This window comes from Salmo salar, chromosome 06 (assembly GCF_965601325.2).
Source record: "Salmo salar chromosome 06, fSalSal1, whole genome shotgun sequence".
Taxonomy (NCBI): domain Eukaryota; kingdom Metazoa; phylum Chordata; class Actinopteri; order Salmoniformes; family Salmonidae; genus Salmo; species Salmo salar.
This window is the reverse complement of record NC_138296.1, coordinates 37,408,310-37,430,234: the sequence shown is the minus strand read 5'-3', so window position 1 is coordinate 37,430,234 and position 21,925 is coordinate 37,408,310. Positions and strand designations below refer to the sequence as shown.

At 42.8% G+C, this 21,925-nt stretch overlaps 1 protein-coding gene and 1 long non-coding RNA gene across 5 annotated transcripts; one reads left to right on the top strand and one right to left on the bottom strand.

Moving 5' to 3' along the window:
* Positions 1 to 1,399: 1,399 nt before the first annotated feature.
* LOC106607089 (tetratricopeptide repeat protein 39A) lies at positions 1,400 to 14,209 on the bottom strand. Of its 4 annotated transcripts, none has more exons than XM_045720363.2 (18): positions 13,923 to 14,209; positions 12,810 to 12,927; positions 12,171 to 12,302; positions 11,301 to 11,359; positions 11,137 to 11,213; positions 10,342 to 10,406; positions 9,980 to 10,079; positions 9,794 to 9,859; positions 9,447 to 9,555; positions 9,192 to 9,259; positions 8,827 to 8,886; positions 8,504 to 8,665; positions 8,183 to 8,274; positions 7,945 to 8,065; positions 7,705 to 7,816; positions 7,373 to 7,487; positions 6,802 to 6,918; positions 1,400 to 4,085 (listed from the first exon to the last, which is right to left on the bottom strand). In XM_045720363.2, the coding sequence occupies exons 1-18, from the start codon at positions 13,948 to 13,950 to the stop codon at positions 3,974 to 3,976; spliced, it is 1,713 nt and encodes a 570-aa protein (XP_045576319.1). In that variant the 5' UTR covers positions 13,951 to 14,209; the 3' UTR covers positions 1,400 to 3,973. The 4 variants fall into 4 exon arrangements, with proteins under 4 accessions (XP_045576319.1, XP_045576320.1, XP_045576317.1 ...); XM_045720364.2 differs by having other exon boundaries at positions 12,810 to 12,914; positions 13,923 to 14,207; XM_045720361.2 differs by having other exon boundaries at positions 12,810 to 14,207.
* LOC123743430 (uncharacterized) lies at positions 12,799 to 21,714 on the top strand. Its single transcript, XR_006770201.2, has 2 exons — positions 12,799 to 12,946; positions 21,448 to 21,714. It is a non-coding gene; the product is annotated as an uncharacterized LOC123743430 (long non-coding RNA).
* Positions 21,715 to 21,925: the final 211 nt, after the last annotated feature.

Here is a 21,925-nt window from a genome sequence, read left to right as displayed (position 1 = left end):
AGGTGTATCTGATTTCGGCTCATGAAACATGGGACCAACACTTTACATGATGCATTTATATTTTTGTTCAGTGTATGAGATACGATTAACATAAAACAATGTTAGGTTATGGTTACAGAGGGATGAGGCTAGGCATGGCGTTAGCAAACCACCATCTGGAACCATATGAAATTGGCAGGCTATATATAGTGTACACCAGAAATTGAGTCTTGATCTTGAGGATTGTTCTGAGACTACTTGAGACCAAGTAAATGCAGTCTTGGTCTGGTCATGGTCTCAAGTCCCTGGGTCTGACTCTCAATATGTTAAAAATACCTGAATATCATTGCAACCCTAAGGTGTTGGTTTCCCAGACACAGATGAAGCCTAGTCCTGGACTAAGCTTGTTCAATGGAGAATCTCCAATAGAAAATAGCTTTTTAGTCCAGGACTAGGCTTCATCTGTTAATGGGATACCGGCCCCAAGAGTTTAGGTAAACACCCTACAATTAGATCATGTATTATAGGTTTTGTGTATTTGTATGCTGACTTCAAAATGATTTTCCATATAAATGGACAAAGTATATAAGAATGTAAGACATTTATCCCCTGGCCTTACATAGTGCACACTGTTGTGCAGAACGTGTAAGTAACCTTTATTTAACTCGGCAAGTCAGTTAAGAACAAATTCTTATTTACAATGACGGCCCACCGGGGAACAGTGCCTTGTTCAGGGGCAGAACGACAGATTTTTAACTTGTCAGCTTGGGGATTCAATCCAGCAACCTTTCAGTTACTGGCCCAACACTCTAACCACTAGACTACCTGCCGCCCCATGATTGACACGTCATGATCCACTGATTAAGTTCATCAAGGAAATAGCCGGTGAGTTTATACACAGTATACAAAACATTAAGAACACCTTCCTAATATTTGAGTTACAACATGGACTCTACAAGGTGTCGAACGCGTTCCACAGGGATCATGGCCCATGTTATCTCCAATACTTCCCACAGTTGTGTCAATTTGGCTGGATGTCTTTTGGGTGGGGGACCATTCTTGATACACACAGGAAACTTAAATGTGAAAAATTCAGCAGCATTGCAGTTCTTGGCACTAACCGATGCGCCTGGCACCCAGTACCATACCCTGTTCAAAGGCACTTGAATATTTAGTCTTGTCCATTCACCCTCTGAATGGTACACATACGCAATCTATGTCTCAATTGTCAAGGCGTTAAAATCCTTTAACCCGTCTCCTCCCTTTCATCAATAAGGGATCGTCAGTCTGTCATGCAAAGAGCAGGTGTTCATAATGTTTTGTACACTCCGTGTAGGTACCAGTCATACATCTTCATCTGTAATGTCACCTCTTAATCAAAGTTTATTTGTAGGGCAATCTGGACAAGAATGGGTTACACTCAACTGAGATAGTGTTTTATTTTACTGGAGCATAAGGGCTTGTAGCAAATGGACATATTTAATCATGTTTTTCACATCTTTTAACCATGCCTTTCTTTGTACAAGGTCTTGAGTGACAGTCTAAATTTTATTTGAAGTAATGAATATCAGAGGTTAGTGACGTTAAACTTATTTCATCTGACTACTTTCCTCTGTATATTGCAGCAGGGACAACCTACAGTTGAAGTCGGAAGTTTACATAAACGAGTTAATGACTCCAACCTAAGTGTTTCAACCACTCCACACATTTCTTGTTGACAAACTACAGTTTTACAAGTCGGTTAGGACATCTACCTTGTGCATGACACCAGTCATTTTTCAAACATTTGTTTAAAGACAGATTATTTCACTGTATCACAATTCCAGTTGGTCAGAAGTTTACATACACTAAGTTGACTGTGCCTTTAAACAGCTTGGAAAATTCAAGGCCTACCTTCATACTCAGGGCCTCTTTGCTTGACATCATGGGAAAATCTAAATAAATCAGCCAAGACCTCAGAAAAAAAAATTGTAGACCACAAGTCTGCTTCATCCTTGGGAGCAATTTCCAATCGCCTGAAGGTACCAACGTTCATCTGTACAAACAATAGTACGCAAGTATAAACACCATAGGACCACGCAGCCGTCGTACCGCTCAGGAAGGAGACGCGTTCTGTCTCCTAGAGATGAACGTACTTTGGTGCGAAAAGTGCAAATCAATCCCAGAACAACAGCAAAGGACCTTGTGATGATGCTGGAGTAAACAGGTACAAAAGTATCTATATCCACAGTAAAACGAGTCCTATATCGACATAACCTGAAAGGCCGCTTAGCAAGGAAGAAGCCACTGCTTTAAAACCGCCATAAAAAAGTCAGACTACGGTTTGCAACTGCACATGGGGACAAAGATCGTACTTTTTGGAGAAATGTCCTCTGGTCTGATGAAACAAAAATACAACTGTTTGGCCATAATGACCGTCGTTGTGTTTGTAGGAAAAAGGGGGAGGCTTGCAAGCCAAAAAACACCATCCCAACCGTGAAGCACGGGGGTGGCAGCATCATGTTGTGGGGGTGCTTTGCTGCAGGAGGGACTGGTGCACTTCACAAAATAGATGGCATCATGAGGAGGACAATTATGTGGATATATTGAAGCAACATCAAGACATCAGTCAGGAAGTTCAAGCTTGGTCGCAAATGGGTCTTCCAAATGGACAATGACCCCAAGCATACTTCCAAAGTTGTGGCAAAATGGCGTAAGGACAACAAAGTCAAGGTATTGGAGTGGCCATCACAAAGCCCTGACCTCAATCCTATAGAAAATTTGTGGGCAGAACTGAGAAAGCGTGTGTGAGCAAGGAGGCCTACAAACCTGACTCAGTTACACCAACTCTGTCAGGAGGAATGAGCCAAAATTCACCCAACTTATTGTGGAAGGCTACCCGAAACATTTGACTCAAGTTAAACAACTTAAAGGCAATGCTACCAAATACTAATTGAGTGTATGTAAACTTCTGACCCTCTGGGAATGTGATGAGAAATAAAAGCTGAAATAAATCATTCTACTATTATTCTGACATTACACATTCTTAAAATAAAGTGGTGATCCTAACTGACCTAAGACAGGGAATTTTTACTAGGATTAAATGTCAGGAATTGTGAAACTGAGTTTAAATGTATTTGGCTAAGCTGTATGTAAACTTCTGACTTCAACTGTACATAAAACAAATGTAGCATAACCTAAGGTTCTTCTACTAATACATAAATGTTAATACATTTGTTAAAATAACTCTGGGATCAAAGCAATGTCATACGTCTGTCTTATTCAGTTATCACTAAATGGGTGCTTTTGTCAAAATGCTTACAGTAATACTCAATCCCTTTTAGAGAAGTTAAAAGCAAAACTCTACCTCACATATCAGAACATACGAACATTACTTACATTGTTCATAAGTTCATTTCAACATGTTTTTCCCCACAAAAATTGTGGATATACTGTATTCAAATTGTTGAGCAACTGCCTCCCATCTACTGTTATGGGTAACCAGTACAGTGATATAAGTACCACACATTCAAACACTGAAGATAGAACCTAACCACAGATGTAGGATCAGGGTGTTCATCACCCAGTAAGTAGGTGGATAAAATGCCTCTGATCTAGAACCAGCAGGTAAAGGCAACTTCTACCAACTCCCATTGAAAACTCAAGTGTTTTAATCAGGGAGAGACCACCTTCCATGAAGGACGGAGACTTTCACCACAAACCAAGTGGTCCCGTTGGTAGAACATGGTGTTTGCAACGCCAGGGTTGTGGGTTCGATTCCCACGGGGGACCAGTACGGGAAGAAAAAAAGAAAAAAATTGTATGAAATGTATGCATTCACTACTGTAAGTCGCTCTGGATAAGAGCGTCTGCTAAATGACTAAAAATGTAAAATGATTTGGAGGCAGTGATCAAAGTGGCTGAGGATGTAAAATAGAGCAAGTCTTCCTGGAACGTCTACACATGGCAGGGGAAGCAAGTCCAGTGCTTGCTCAGCACAATGTCACCTGTTATACTACAGTGGTGTGATTTCATCTTGGTCACTAGTGTCAGCCTTGAGTTTGGAGAGAGCAGCATGGATCCTGAACTGGGTGCGTGACTCCATGGAATACTCCTTGTAGTTAGTTCTGAGGAAACAGAACAAAGTGGATAGGAATCATGAGTAAGACTTAGTAACATTGTGTATGTGTACACCCAAAGCATTGGGACAGTGACATGTTTTGGCTCAGTACTCCAGCACTTTGGATTTGAAATGATACGGGTTAAAGTACAGACTGTCAGCTGAAAGTCTGCACTTTAACCTCATCGTCATTGTAAAATTAAAAATCCAAAGTGCTGAGTACAGAGCCAAAACAAAAAGTCACTGTCCCAATACTTTTGGAGCTCACTGTATCTTGCAGAAGTCACCAATCCTGGTCCTGTAGAGCAAAATAGTGTGCAGGAATTTGTTCCAGTCTAGCCTCAATACAAATACAATTTTATTTGTCACATGCGCCAAATATACCGTGAAATGCTTACTTACAAGCCCTTAACAAAAATACGAGTTAATTTCATTTTTGGTTAAGAAAATATTTACAAAATAAACGAAAGTAAAAAAATAAGAGCAACAATAAAATAACGAGGCTATATACAGGGGGTACCGGTACCAAGTCAATGTGCGGGGGTACAGGTTAGTTGAGGTAATATGTACATATATGTAGGGCTAAAGTGACTATGCATAGATAAACAGCGAGTAGCAAAGTGTAAATGCAAATAGTCTGGGTAGCCATTTTATTGGCTGTTCAGCAGTCTTATGGCTTGGGGGTAGAAGCTGTTCAGAAGCCTTTTGGACCTAGACTTGGTGCTCCGGTACCACTTGCTGTGCAGTAGCAGAGAGAACAGTTTACACTTAGGGTGGCTGGATTATTTGGCCATTTTTAGGGCCTTCTTCTGACACCGCCTAGTATAGAGGTCCTGGATAGCAGGAAGCTTGGCCCCAGTGATGTATTGGGCCGTATGCACTACCCTCTAGTCATGTGCCTTGCGGTCAGAAGCAGAGCAGTTGCGATACCAGGCGGTGATGCAACCAGTCAGGATGCTCTTGATGGTGCAGCTGTAGAACTTTGAGGATCTGAGGACCCATGCCAAATCTTTTCAGTCTCCTGAGGGGGAATAGGCATTGTCGTGCCCTCTCGTCACGACTGTCTTGGTGTGTTTGGACCATGATAGTTTGTTGGATGTTGGATGGACACCAAGGCACTTGAAGCCCATCTGCTCCACTACAGCCCCGTCGATGAGAATAGGGGCATGCTTGGCCCTTCTTTCCCTGTAGTCCACGATCATCTCCTTTGTCTTGATCACGTTGAGAGGTTTTCCTGGCACCACACTTCCAGGTCTCTGACCTCCTTCCTATAGGCTGTCTCATCGTTGTCGGTGATCAGGCCTACCACCGTTGTGTGCAAACTTAATGGTGTTGGAGTCGTGCTTGGCCATGCAGTCGTGGGTGAACAGGGAGTACAGGAGGTGACTGAGCACGCACCCCTGAGGGGCCCCCCGTGTTGAGGATCAGCATGGCAGATGTGTTGTTGCCTACCCTTACGACCTGAGGGAGGCCCGTCATGAAGTCCAGGAGCCAGTTGCAGAGGGAGGTGTTTAGTCCCAGGGTCCTTAGCTTAGTGATGAGCTTTGAGGGCACTATGGTGTTGAACACTGAGCTGTAGTCAATGAACAGCATTGTCAAGTAGGTGTTCCTTTTGTCCAATCTCTATTGCACTCTATTGAGTGCAATAGAGATTGCGTCATCTGTGGATCTGTTGGGGCGGTATGCAAATCAGTCTAGCGTCAGTCTAGGGTTTCTGGGATGATGGTATTGAGGGTTTCATGGCTACAGACGTGAGTGCTACGGGATTCAATCTTAGTCCTGTATTAAGCTTTGCCTGTTTGATGGTTCGTCTGAGGGCATAGCAGGATTTCTTATAAGCGTCCGGGTTAGAGTCCCGCTCCTTGAAAGCGGGAGCTCTACCCTTTAGCTCAGTGCGGATGTTGCTTGTAATCCATGGCTTCTGGCTGCGGTATGTACGTACGGTCACTGTGGGGACAACTTCGATGCACTTATTGATGAAGCCAATGACTGATGTGGTGTACTCAATGCCATCGGAAGAAACCCAAAACATATTCCAGTCTGTGCTAGCAAAACAGTCCTGTAGCTTAGCATCGGTGTCATCTGACCACTTCCATATTGAGCGAGTCACTGGTACTTCCTGCTTTAGTTTTTGCTTGTAGGCAGGAATCAGGAGGATAGAATTATGGTTAGATCTGCCAAATGGAGGGCGGGGGAGAGCTTTGTACACGTCTCTGTGTGTGGAGTAAAGATGGCCTAGAGTCCCCCCCCCTCGTGGCACATGTAACATGCTGGTAGAAATGAGGTAAAACAGATTGAAGTTTCGATTCGTTTTTTTATACCCCTTTGGTAGGATAGTCTTGAACGGAGCTCCTCCAATTTATTCTCCAATGATTGCACATTGGCCAATAGGACGGATGGTAGAGGCGTCCCCTGTATCCGCAATACTCGTTAAAGAAAAATTGTGCAGTTCGAGGTGAGTAATCGCTGTTCTGTTATCCAGAAGTTCTTTTTGGGTCATAAGAAGCGTGGGAGAAACATTATGTACAAAATAAGTTACAAATAATTGGTTAGGAGCCTGTAAAAACAGCAGCCATCCCCTCCGGTGCCATTCTTTTCAACTAACCAATCAACAGAATCTTCATTAGTTTAATAAAGTGTTTATGTCGAGCTGGAATGTAAGCCTGCTACATCCTACTACAGCTTGCAGGCTATATTGGAACAACCAGTAAGAGATGACTCACTTGGCTTTTACCAGTAGTTTGATGGCCTCGTCCTTGCGGCCCGTGTCCATGTAGACCACACTGAGCTCCAGCAGAGCGTTGGGCACCAGGTAATGGTCAAACTTGATCTTCTTCTCACTGGAGGTTAGAGAACAGACGGCCATATCATTACCTCGTAGTCGTTTACACTGAACATGTTCATATAATCACTGACTGTTCTAAAAACACATCTCTAGACATTATTCATAGTGCATTTCACTGCTAAGAGGTCCTACCATCCTTCATAACACTGCATCATTCAACTTGCTATGATAAAACATCGGTGTGGTTTAATCAAACAAAGAACACATTGTTTGATTAAATACCATGAAAATATTTCCTTTTGGCATGGATGAGCTTGTTAAAAAGTGACACTCTGGACCTAAGGAAGAATAGCTGCTGTTTTGGCAACAGCTAATGGGGATCCAAATAAACCAATAAACTCATTTTATAACCTCTCAGCAAACATGTTACGTATGTGTCGGCATGCATTTACCCTTTTGTTATACAACACACAGATTCCAGGTGTGTGTAAAAGATTTCCCTACGTCACCTGTTGTACACCTTGTTGAAGCATTCCTCTGCAGCCTGAATGCGTTGCTGGTTCTTCAGACACAGCCCCTTCAGTAGGTGGATCACACAGCGGTCATCCATTGAATACTCATTCGCTTCCAAAACAAAACACAGATTAGAAAACCATGCATTCAAAATTACTCATCAACACAGGCTCAAGCAGAATGTGTGTAGAATCTGTCTTTATCCATTCTCTTTTGGTGATATTATAAGAGTGGTTATTGCTTCATGACCAGCTTAGACAAGCAGGCTGGTTTGGCCCAGTTCAGTCTGACTGCCTGAAACTGGTTAGCCCCAGACAGCATGCAATACCGGGGGATTCCAGCAGGGTGCGCTCTGCCTCCACCAGTGTCTGCAGAACACCCTCGGTGAGCTCTGGCCGCTTGCTGATCATGGAGAAGCCGTTCCACATGTACATCATCTCCTACAGCACAATGTAGCAAGAGATAATACTGTCAGAACCACACAAATACAAGTGACCCTTACCATTTTAGCAACAGATTTGTGCATGTCTTTATGCAGCTTTGCGTATGTGTGTTTGTGGGGTCTCACCAGCACAGGTACTGGGAGCCTCACCGGGCAGCTAGCTTTGTAACGTCTAGCCTTGCGAATGGCAAACTTCTCTGTGGGTGGAGACTTCCCTGCTATCTTTTGCTTGAAAGTAGACACCTGTCTAAGAGAGCGGGCAAAGACAGAAAATGAGAAGGGGCCAGGAAAGAGGGGTGGTCACAATGAAATGGGACTGGGGAATTTCCAAGTTATGTTTTTGTTGTGATGAGCATGTGTCTACCTGAAAAGCTCCACCTCATCTTCCCCAAAAGGCCTAGCCTCCCCCGAGGCAAGCATGCTCAGGTAAGCAGCCTTCATGTACACATACATGGCCTGAAGGAAAGACAAGCCTTATTCAGTCAGGACCCAGCCATACAGTAAGTAGAGTTTAATAATGTAAAGTCTATTGTGGGGTTAAAATACCGCATTGGCTTTAAAAGCCATACAATTAGCGGGCAGGTCAAATTGACTGAATTCAATTAAGAGTGTCTGCTCAAGTGGTTTTGTGTCATCTTAAAATTGGGTCCTAGGCTATACTCAACACTACAGCACACTCTCTTGCCTTGGACCAGCGGCTCTCATTGCTCAGTAGGTCAGCGTAGAAGTAGGCCATCCTCCACACGCACTTGTAGGTGAAGCACCACATCAGCTCCCAGTAGCACATGTGGTGGAACTGCTTCCACTGTTGCTGAGCTTTGCAGCCATCCTCAAACAGCACCACCGCCTGGTGACATATCATCATTACAGTACACCCCACCAGCAAACCACAGGCACACACTGATCTCATTCTAGGCCCTATTAATACAAACACCACTGCTAAATATGACTGGAAAAACAGACAGATAATACAAATAGCATAACATAGACATGTAGCTTGAGGCTCACCTCATCAATGTTCCCCTTGATTGCCTCAGCCCTGCCTGCGAAGAAGAGAAATATGGCCCCCTGAAGGGAAGTGGAGAGAAATGTAAACATTCTCTGATAACACCATATATATAATACTTTGGCGGTGGCTAGCACTTGTAAAATGACATACTTACACAATGGTAGCTCAAGCATAAGCTCCTCCTCTGACTAAATTGCCTCTCTCTTGGTCAGTGCATTACTTACCCACATTACGCCCACATTGTAAAACTATTACTTTAGATTGTGTTTGCCCAGAAGTCTGCTGGTATTGGTACACATTGTGTTCCATACAGAGTTGAGTTTGCTTTGGGCTGGGTGAGAGCCTGGGGAGGAGTGACACTCACCTGTGGGTAGCGGAGCCGGAAAGGCTTCAGCAGCTTCTCAGCATCAGCCACGTCCCCCTCACCGGTCCCTGTAGAGTGATAAACAACTGAATAAGATGTATGGACAAAACCAGAAACTCACAAACACAGTCTACCCTCTCGTTCTTTCTCTCACTCTTTCACACATGCGTGTATGTGATATGTAATTGTGTCATTTCCAAACAGCCAAGTAATTTGTGATCCCCATTCACTTCCTGATTGTGAAGAGTAGAGTACCGAGTATGAAGGTGAGGAAGGTGTAGTAACAGAGCAACAGCAAGGCACACAGCATGGAGCGCAGGTTGTTTGTAGTGGCACCATCATTCAGCTGGGACAGACCATACTCCTGCACACAATAACATACAATATATAGTGAGAGGGAGGAGACAAAGACAACCTGTAAAGCAGGGCTGCCCAACGCTGTTCCTTTAGAGCATCTAGCAAACCAGACTATAATAATGACCTGCTTGTTAAGGTGAATCATGTTAATTAACTACAGCAGGCTAGCTCTCCAGAAACAGGGTTGGGCAGCCCTGCTGTAAACCAACCACTTTCTAGACACAAGTTAGAATGAGCAACTATACCTTGTCTCCAGAGAAGCCAGCAAACTCTAACATTTTGAGTAACCGAGGTGGAAACATGGAAAGAGTCTGGAAGACAGTACAGAATCCTGTGATACAGCATAAGGTCTGACTGACATGTGTGCTAAAACACGCAATGATCTAACAAATGGACCATTAATGGAATACGGGGATGCTTGTGGGACAAACCAAGTTGAATGCGCCGATCCCAAAAGACACCCCTCCCTCTAAGTGAATGTGGTTGGGTCCTTGGAGAGAGCTGTTAGACTGTAGGAAGGTGTGCAGCTCCCTGTGTCATAAAGGCAATTATGTCATTCATAGTCTAACATAATTATATTATAGGCTGTAATAATGCCTGATTACACAATAAAAACACATCTAAATGACTGATAACGACAGACACTTACCAGAGAAATGTGCCATTATTGTTTTAACATCTGAGCAGTCTTATTGTAATAGCAGTGCATAATTTGGTAAACAGAATTATTGATTCACAATCACCGCCTGTTTAATGTGAGAACCATTTCTGCCCTTTCCCCTTGCAAACTTACTTGTAAATCAGGTAACTGTTGCGTACTTTGATTCCTCCTTTGATAAAACTCACCATGTTCTCATCCTTGAGGAAGAGGGAAAATAAAACATTTTAACAAAAGGTGTCAACTGGTGAGACAGTAATGTACTGTATTCACAAATGAATGAGAGGACAGGGGAAACCTGTTGGATCTCTTTAAAACTATGCACACAGACTCAAAACACCAAGAAGCAGGAACGCAAACAATTACAATGTGTTTCATCAACCGATATCTAATCAGTTGGATACAGTTATCATGCATACATGTAACTGTCAAAATAAAGGAAACACCAGCATAAAGTGTCTTAATAGGGCCACCAGAACAGCTTCAATCCTCCTTGGCATAGATTCTACAAGTGACTGGAACTCTAGGTGGTGGAAAACGCTGTCTCAAGCGCCGCTCCAGAATCTCCCATAGGTGTTACATTGGGTTGAGATCTGATGACCGAGAAACAGACATACACATGCACCCACTTTAAAGTCCTTATGCTCCCTTGAGACCCCTCTTTCAAAGTAACTGATCTCTTCTTCTAATGGGCAACTAGGCATTTTCACACATTATCCTAAGCATGATGGGATGTTAATTGCTTAACTTACATAGAAAACCACACCTGTGTGGAAGCACCTGCTTTCAATATACTTTGTATCCCCCATTTACTCAAGTGTTTTCTTTATTTTGGCAGTTACCTGTGCATTAATGCTAAACGAAACATCAGCAGTATCATTAACCAGGATCAGTAAGATTTATAGTTGAGGACGGGAGGACCCATCTTACCTGTAAGAAGGTGAGAGCAGCCCTTTGGAGCAAGCATTCAGCATAACAAGCATCAGCATGGAGAGCTTGGAGCTGCTCTGCAAACCCACACACACATGGTCAGTGGCTATTTGAAATCTGCCAGAATAATAGGCTGAGATGCCCAATTATAAAAGCGCTCTTACCTTCAGTTAGACGCTCTCCAGGTGATTTACTGATATTGCTAGGGGACTTTCGTCGAAACCTAAGAAGAAATGAGACCAACTATGAGCGTAAGACTGAAAAAATTACATCTCATTGAGCAATGCATGTTTCTCATGTTAATCACATGGGCATTAATGTGGAACATTATAATAACACATGACAGCCTTTCGACCACCTCCAGCAATCTCAAGTGTCCTTGCTTGCTGTAGGCCAGGGGTGTCATTCATTCCATGGAGGGCCTAGTGTCTGTAGGTTTCTGCTTTCAATTAAGCCCTAGACAACCAGGTGTGGGGAGTTCCTTACTAATTAGTGACCTTAATTCATCAATCAAGTACAAGTGAGGAGGAAAAACCAGCAGCCACTCAGCTCTTCGTGGAATGAGTTTGACACCTGTGCTGTAGGCCCTTCAAACTCACCTCTGGACTTCGAAGCCAATTCCAGTGCTTGTTTTCATTGTTCCCATCTAAATCAGGAACTGATTTATACCTGGCAATTAATTCTCAGGTAGAACAGAAAACCAGCAGGCTCCTGACCTAGTAGGGTAAGAGTTGAATACCCCTGCTGTAGGCCATCAACAGAGCTGCTCTGGCCATGCAAACACAGGCAAATTCCAGCCGGGGCGCAAAGAGACCTGGTTGCCATGTAAATGCTCTCATTTGCCTGCAGGTTATGGCTGATGGACAGGAGACTAATAGCACTAGTGGCATATTTGGCCTCACTGTTAGAGGTCAGAATATTCCAGGAATTCCCTCCATTTACCTTTTCTGGACGTTGCTTGTGTCTATAATATGAACTAATGTGTTAAAGAGGACATGAAACAGATGAGTGTCCATGTATAGTAGCATCCTCACCTCTGGCAGACCTCCTGGGCACTCTTCATGGTGTTGCCTGCATTGACGATGTCGTCCTGCTGGAAGGTCATCATAGCCTGCATCTCCAGCACAGTGGCGTAGATCAGAGCATGGTACATGCTCTCTTTCACCCTTCAACACAACATCATCATACACACCTCACTGACAATCAGAAAACAGCAAGTATTTATTGTCCAGCGAACATTTTAATTTCCTTTCGGAATAAAATGTGCCTTTCTTCCAATATAGAGACTGGCTTTACCTATTGATAATGAGGAAAGACAGAGTAGCCAACAGCAGACACCTAATTATTTTCCTATTTCACTACAGCAGTATGGTGTTTATTTTCCAGGGCCTCTGTTCTGCCCGTTGAGCCCTGGGCGTCAGCTTCAGTAAACACTCCATATCCTGGAGAAGTGACGAGGCCTGATGCCTTGGGTAGCAGGAAGTGTGACACTTCACTGTACTACACCACACCACAATACAACATAACACCTCAACAGTGCTGATGCTGCACTAAGTTACACACCACTCAACGGCTAAAGGCTGCACAAATATGCCTCAAGACACCTTGTACCCGCTAATTGGCCAATGGAGAGTTTGAAGCCCACTTTAGTCCAGAGAGAGTGGTACTGTTACCGTGGCCGCAGTTTGTCCAGGCTCTCACTGAAGTGGTTGTTGAGGAAGAGGTCCAGGGCCTCCATACACTCCTCAAGGCACACCTGCAGGGTCATCTGTGAGGAACTGCGCACACACACTACAATGGTTACATGACAGTAAGTATCAGCTTTAGTATTGTCTCTCTTCCTGAGAGAGAAAGAAAATAGGTAATGGAAGGGCTCTAAGGCCCATAGGTAAGGTAAGTTGCCTGCAATCGTGTCAATACACATGCACCCACCTGTTCACAGCACCCTTCACACACTGCTCACAGTGTCTCTTACCTTCATTACTGCATTGTTGGGTTTAGAGCTTGCAAGAAATGCATTTCCTTGTACGTGTGCACATAACATTAAAACCTGGCACGGATGGATCTGAAGCTCTCTGATGTATTGTAAAAAGAACCTTTAAGAATATCCTTTTCGCCAAGCTAGTCCTGTCAAAATTCTCAAATGTATGCATTTATTTAGAGCCAGAACTCTTAGAAATCAGCTGCAAGATGATCTAAGAAAACCTGCCTTCTTGTACAACTTCAAGATAACTACAGTGGATTTCCCCCTCCACAAAGAGCTCAACATAAAACATATGTTGTGAGGAGTAATATGTGGAAACATGAAATAAACAAGCACTAAACTGAAACTACACTTCACTTGACAGGAATAAGTTAGAAAGGAGGAGAGAGTCATGCTAAAATAAATAAGATATCTTCAGCTATTCATGCATTGACTGGTCTTTTGTTGAATTATTTGATTAGTCATGAATTGGATGTACTCAATCCAAAATACATTTCTCAAATAAAACCTCACAAAATATTATTGTTAAACTACCATCTTGACTCTGTCCACCTCAATGTCAACACAACACCAATGTAAAGAGGAAAATAACTTTTTAAATATCTTAAATAACTTCTGAATAAAGTAATGTAACAAAGTTACCTGATCACTAAGTACTTTTATTGACAATATTTAAAATAAATCTGCGTATTTACATGAATTAAATTGATGTTGAATAACTATATAAACCGAACAACCAATATATATATATATTTTTAAAGTTCAGTGTAGTAGGCCAAGCTGTCCCGACGTTGAAACTTACTTAGCCGCCGCAGGTGCATTTTTCCCATTGGACATTTTTTATTCCGGGCACTCTGCCCAAAACACCTGTCGAAAAGTAGCCTACTCAGAAGGGTTTGAGGAAAAACATTAACTAGCAAATTGTCTCAATAACAAGCTGGATCGAGGGTTGATTGATTCCGCTTTAAGAACAGAAGTTGCATTGAGCTGTGGAATCTTGTTGGGATTGTAATTTGAGAAGAGTTGCAGAGAAGCGTCAAGTGCTCGAAAGCGGTGTGGGAAAGGAAACGAGAATTGAAACGACTCCTCCTTCAACATCCGCAGGCTCAATGGGTCATGTCTAGAAGGGATATTGCTTTTGTCAAATTGACGTCAAAAGTATATATTTTTGTTGTTTCATTTTAGCTAACCCTAAACATTTTCGTAACTTTAACCTAATTATCCCAACCTGCTACATACATTATCCTAACCTGCTGCGCATGTTCTCCTAAAACTGCTACGAAAATGTTTTGACAAAAGCTGTATCCCTTCCAGACAAAACCAGCTCAATGCCACGAACACTTTGCAAACCTGCCATAACCTTTAATTAGAGAACATACATAATGGTTCAACGTCAACATTGTTATAGTCATTGGTCTATAATATGGCCATGGCCCATTTTATGCATATCTTGGCAAAATAATAGGATAAGAAACTGCAGTTTTCTAACAGCCAACATTTTATATTAAGTCATTAATTCGGGATTATATTATTTGTGTGTTGTTTGACTCAGAAAATAAAGGGAAATGTCACACGCCAAGCCTCTCTTATGTGACCCTTTACATATTAACACTGTTCTGTAAACTGTATAACTCACTGGAGATGGAAACCCCTAAAAGTAAACACCAGTTCAAATTAATTCCAGTCTCACTGAAGTTATATAGAGCCTCACGGTGGAGGTGTCATAATATCATAAAACCTAGTGGTCAAACAGGGAAATGGTTCCAGTCGTTTTTCCACCATAAATTTTTTCCCATAGGGGATTTTAGAAACACTTAAAATAAGGACTGTGTTTCGTGTAGGCTTACCTTGGCGTGATGTTTTGATAGCCATGTAAATCTCTATCGGACAAGGTGAATTTTATCAATATATTCGGCTCTATTTACACTCAAATTCGAAAATGCTAATTAGCATCAAAGTAGACATCATGCAAAACTACAAATCCGTGCTCATCATCTGCAGCTGACACCTTTACTAACAGTTATTTTGTCAATTTAAAGCGTGCACAACAGTTCAGAATTGTCTATTTAAAGAAATGTAGCCAATTTATTAAATTACTACATTTAACTAACATTAGATAGTTAATCCAGAGATTCTTACCTTCTCGTCCAGATCATGGGATTTGTAGTTCTTTATGACAGCCACATTAGCAGCTTATTAGTGTTTCATTTTTGGGAGGTAAATACATGCGAGGTTATTGATAAAAGTTACCTTGTCCTGGAGAGATTTACACAGTTATCAAAATGTCACGCCAGGGTAAGCCTTCACGAAACACAGTCCTTATTTGAAATGTTTCTAAAATCCCCTATGGAAAAAATGAAATGTGGAAAAACAATTGTAACCATTCGCCCGTTTTATGGGTATTATGACTCACACGGTGGTACTCTATAACCAGCTGTTATAAACACCCCCATTTCTTTACATTTGATCACTGAAGAATTACTGTACAATATGTGGACTGAACACCCTTTTAATTCAGTTAGGACTTAATCTAAAGCTCAACCGGCAAGGTTGCAGTATTATTCAACTTTATGGTGAACACTATAACAGTAATGTCTAACTCTGATGTTTGCCTGTTTAGTACATGATGTATAGTACAGTACATGTTGTTGGTCTCCTTCCAATAAAGATTGATCAAGCATGAGGAAGCCAAAGTCATACACAAAATCCCCTGTGATGTGGACAGACAGTCCTGTAAACACAGGGATTTTAGATGTGGCCTTCAAGTGTCACTTTTTGAATAAGACATATTCCACACATTACGAACAATAGATGTCTTTTTTTTTATCAAAGCAAAAAATAGATGTACATCAATCAGCTATTTTGTTTAAATAGAAGCAGCTATTGCATATCGTCTCCTTAAATGTGTCTTCTTTCTACACTTCACTAATTAATAATTTCACGAGGGCACTGTTGTCATATTTGTGAGCACTAAAATTAAACTGAGACGATTGTAGAATACACATTTTGTTGGAATTGAACATAACATTGGGGCGGCAGGTAGCCTAGCAGTTAAGAGCATTGGGCCAGTAACTGAAAGGTCACTGGTTCGAATCCCTGAGCTGGCAAAGTGGAAAAATCTTCATTTTTGCCCTTGAGCAAGGCAGTTAACACCTAACAACACTCTGCTCCCCGGGTGCCGATGACATCAATTAAATCAGCCTCCCACACTTCTCTGATTCAAAGGAGTCGAGTTAAATACGGAAGACACATTTCGGTTGAATGAATTCAGTTGTACAACTGACTAGGTTTCCCCTTCCCAGTGAATACAAAGTACATTGCTTTAAAAATAATATATTCAACATTTAATATAACCAAAATAACAGATATGATTTCATCTAAGGAAAACACACTAACTTTTATTGTTTAGCAGAACTTTATTGTTGCCTGTGGGGGTTGTTGGTGTCCTCCAGGTGTGGACGGACCCTTTGGCTTCACCATGGATGCCTCATGAGCCCCAACTTCACAAACAAAACCATGGCAAGGATCATGGAGGATAACTGCAAAGAGGAGAGGACAGGAAAACAATGACTTGAAGCCAAGCAACATTATCTGATCAGCAACCAATTTCTATAGAATAGATAGTTATCAAACTAAGAATACTCTTTAGGTCCTAATGGTGAGCTACTGTAGAAAAAGCATTACTATGCTTTAAAATGTGCATTCATTTTCAGCAATAGTCCTTGAAAAGGATACTGAGAGAGGTTAAAGTTCTCCAGAAGACCTTGAGGGAGCAGTGTAACTCATAGGGAGATTCTCAATTGGGAAAAAGTCTTCCTCCAAAAGTCTTCCTCCTTTCCTCCGTGACCCGGAAACCGATAAGTGGTTAAGGACAGTTGAAATTCGTTAGTAAGCGAACAGAGGAGTTTGCTCCCTTCCTCAATTACTTTGTTCGGCAAAGGATACTGAAGCGCATCCTCTGCGAAGTGTTTTGATATCTGCCACTCCCCCTTTGAATCAGCTGTTTACTCAGAGGAGAAAAGCATGCACAGATTTTAAAAGTATACGTTACTAATCTTTTTATCTAAATGTATTTTTTACCACTTTACACATGTATTTTAAGATTCCTTCTCTGTAAACGTCATCTGCCTGATGACGAGCTAGTGGAGAAAGAGTCACTTCATACCAGCACTTTTATTTTACACGTTTCCTCTCCTCGACTTCTATCCTCAAATACTTTTGACATTTTCCAAAAAGAGGTCAAATCAAAATCAAATCAAACTTTGTCACATTCGCCGAATACAACAAGTGTAAACTTCACAGTGAAATGCTTACTTAAAGCCCTTAACCAACAGTGCAGTTCAAGAAGAGTTAAGAAAATATTTACCAAGTAGACTAAAATAAAAAGTAACACAATAAGAATAGCAATAACGAGGCTATATACAGGGGGCACCGGTACCTAGTCAGTGTGCGGGGGTACAGGGTAGTCAAGGTCATTTGTACATTTAGGTGGGGTGAAGTGACTTTGCATAGATAATAAACATTGAGTAGCAGCAGTGTACAAAAGGGGGGGGGGGGGGGGGGCAATGTAAATTGTCCGGTGGCGACTTTATTAATTGTTCAGCAGTCTTATGGCTTGGGGGTAGAAGCTATTGAGGAGCCTTTGGTCCTAGACTTGGCGCTCCAGTACTGCTTGCCGTGCGGTAGCAGAGAAAACAGTCTATAACTTGGGTGACTGGAGTCTCTGACAATTTTATGGGCTTTCCTCTGACACCGCCTAGTATACAGGTCCTGGATGGCAGGGAGCTTGGCCCCAGTGATGTACTGGGTCGTTCTCACAGTTGCCATACCAAGTGGTGATGCAACCGGTCAGGATGCTCTCGATGGTGCAGCTGTAGAACCTTTTAAGGATCTGGGGACCCATGCCAAATCTTTTCAGTCTCCTGAGGGGGATAAGGTTTTGTCGTGCCCTCTTCACGACTGTCTTGGTATGTTTGGACCATGATAGTTTGTTGGTGATGTGGACACCAAGGAACATGAAACTCTCGATCCGCTCCACTACAGCCCTGTCGATGTTAATGGGGGCCTGTTCGGCCCGCCTTTTCCTGTAGTCCACGATCAGCTCCTTTGTCTTGCTCACATTGAGGGAGAAGTTGTTGTCCTGGCACCACACTGCCAGTTCTCTGACAACCTTCCTATAGGCCGTCTCATCGTTGTCGGTGATCAGGCCTACTACTGCTGTGTAGTCAGCAAACTTAATGATGGTGTTGGAGTCGTGTTTGGCCACACAGTCATGGGTGAACAGGGAATACAGGAGGGGACTAAGTACACACACCTAAGGGGCCCCAGTGTTAAGGATCAGCGTGGCAGACGTGTTGTTGCCTACTCTTACCACCTGGGGGCAGCCCGTCAGGAAGTCCAGGATCCAGTTGCAGAGGGAGGTGTTTAGTCCCAGAGTCCTAAGCTTAGTTATGAGCTTCGTGGGCACTATGGTGTTGAACACTGAACTGTAGTCAATGAACAGCATTCTCACATAGGTGTTCCTTTTGTCCAAGTGGGAAATGGCAGTGTGGAGTGCGATTGAGATTGCGTCATCTGTGGATCTGTTGGGGCGGTATACGAATTGGAGTGGGTCTAGGGTGTCCGGGAGGATGCTGTTGATGTGAGCCATGACCAGCCGTTCAAAGCACTTCATGGCTACCGACGTGAGTGCCACGGTGCGGAAATCATTTAGGCAGGTTACCGTCGCTTCCTTGGGCACAGGGACAATGGTGGTCTGCTCGAAACATGTAGGTATTACAGACTCGGTCAGGGAGAGGTTGAAAATGTCAGTGAAGACACTTGACAGTTGGTCCACGCATGCTTTGAGTACACGTCCTGTTAATCCGTCTGGCCCAGCGGCTTTGTGAATGTTGACCTGTTTAAAGGTTTTGTACATATCGGCTACCAAGAGCGTTATCACACGAGCGTCAGAGCCGGTGTAGTAGGATTCAATCTTAATCCTGTATTGACGCTTTGCTTGTTTGATGGTTCGTCTGAGGGCATAGCGGGATTTCTTATAAGCGTCCGGATTAGTCTCCCGCTCCTTGAAAGCGGCAGCACTAGCCTTTAACTCGCTGCGGATGTTGCCTGTAATGTTGGGATATGTACGTACAGTCACTGTGGGGACGACGTCGATGGACTTATTGATGAAGCCGATGACTGAGGTGGTGTACTCCTCAATGCCATTGGATGAATCCAAGAACATATTCCGGTCTGTGCTAGCAAAACAGTCCTGTAGTGTAGCATCCACGTCATCTGACCACTTCCGTATTGAGCGAGTCACTGGTACTTCCTGCCTTAGTTTTTGCTTGTAAGCAGGAATCAGGAGAATAGAATTATGGTCAGATTTGTCAAATGGAGGGCGGGGGAGAGCTTTGTATGCATCTCTGTGTGTGGAGTTATGGTGGTCTAGGATTTATTTTGTCTCTGGTTGCACATGTGACATGCTGGTAAAAATTTGGTAAAACTGATTTAAGTTTGCCTGCATTAAAGTCCCCGGCCACTAGGAGCGCCGCTTCTGGGTGAGCATTTTCTTCTTTGCTTATGGCCTTATAGAGTTGGTTGAGTGCAGTCTTAGTGCCAGCTTCGTTCTATGGTGGTAAATAGACGGCTGCGAATAATATAAATGAGAACTCTCTTGGTAGATAGTGTGTACTACAGCTTATCATAAGGTACTCTACCTCAGGCTAGCAATACCTCGAGACTTCTTTAATATTAGACATCGCGCACCAGCTGTTATTGACAAAGACACACAACCCCACCCCTCGTCTTACCAGAGGTAGCGTCTCTGTTCTGCCGGTGCATGGAAAATCCTGCTAGCTCTATATTCCGTATCATCATTCAGCCACATCTCGGTGAAACATAAGAATGTTACAGTTTTTAATGTCCCGTTGGTAGGATCTTAAATCATAGGTCATCAATTTTATTTTCCAATGATTGCATGTTAGCAAGAAGAACGGATGGCCTACGGATTCTCAGAAGGCTGCCTGATCTGCGGCCCCTTTTCCTTCATCTTTTCTTCATGCAAAAGGTGGGGATCTGGGCCAGTTCAGTGAAAGCAGGATATCCTTCTCATTGGACTCATTAAAGGAAAAAGTTTCTTCCAGTCCGCAATGAGTAATCGCTGTTCTGATGTCCAGAAGTTATTTTATGTCATAAGAGACGGTAGCGGCAACATTATGTACACAATAAGTTGAAAAATAAGTTACACAAAAAAACTAACAGAATAGCACAATTGGTTGGGAGAATGTAAAACGTCAGCCATGTTCTTCTGCGCCATCTTTATCAGGTGAGGAGAGGACGGAGGAGACGACGCGAGGAGTCAAGCAACACCAATTGAGATTCTCCCATAGTATACCTCCATCATACATATGCAACCAGCTGCTGATCCCAGGATGACACTCTGCTCTCTGATCACTGTGATGACCTTACCAAAGCAGCTCTGGGGGACACACAGGGGGCATTTGGCTTAAGGCTTTACAGCTTTAGAGCACAGACTGATACAACATAGTGCAGTGAGGCACTGGGTTAGGTTACCTGTGGTTGGATCAGACTTGGAGTGATGGTGATACCGTCACAATCTGCAAGGGTCTTGTTCACGCAGCAAGTCTTAGGGTAGTTCAAACCCGTGGTTGTACTGAACACAGAGCCCTTGAAATCTACAGTCGAGTCCTCAAAACCACAGCATTTGAAATAAGAGATGAAAAACCAAATAAAGACAAAGACATTAGCTGTGATAACTACTGTCTGGGATGCTCTGGTGGTCAAAGGAACCAAATAGTAAAGCCAAGGCTATTTGGACCTTTCCCCATTCGAGCTTCCCACCTTGAACATGACTGTGTACCATGCTGTTGAGATTGGGTCTGTTGCCGCTGGGCCCATATAGGCAGTCATCAGGGAATTCTTGCTTGCATCACGTACCACTAATCTAACCTGTCACATTTAGACATCACAGCTTATTGAAAGGCATAGCCTGGCTAGGCTATATCATACAAATAAATCAATAATTTACAGTGCTCTAAATTATGATATAGGTTCGCCTACTTGATGATACAGATGCCAGCATGTTCATTTATTCTTACCAGATTCCTGTACGTAAAGACAAAAATAGTCCCAATGATTTCAGCAACAAACAGCATTGTCACGATGAAGAAAAACTGTTCAGGGTACAGGTCAAATATTGCCTCTTATTGAAGCTTGCAGGGGGAAAAGAGTGGGACATTTACAACTCTGCAGTAGTATAACACAGTAAGACAATTATTGCTTGGTGACTTGAAATTGACTGCACAACTTTTGTCTCTCACCAGCATGATAAAGAAGCGGTTCTCTTTCCAAGCCCCACAGCAGCCGATGAGACCTGTGAAAGACAGCACTGAGCCCATACCAATACAGATGTAGCTGATGTAGATGAGCTGAGACGAGTAGGGGCCCAGGACATCCACAAACGTAGCTTCTCCATATCTAATCCATGCGCCAAGCCCCAGCAGTACAAAACCCCTTTTCTGGAGGGGAGAGGATGGTGGTGTTCTTTCTTTTTTTGAATCATCAGCTAATAAATTGCATATGAGTTGTTATGGACCTGTTATTTCTTCTATGTTTTGCCAGATGGATTTCTCAGGCTAGGTAATATTACAGTGACAACAACAGCAGTTGCTGTTTCTTCTGTGTGTTTGACTTTTGCAATGCATTCACAAACCTACATTTTATGAGAGGGCAACTACATTTCTATAGCTAGCCAAGAACAATTTACATTATCGATTATAGAAGAATGTTCATTATTTGCAT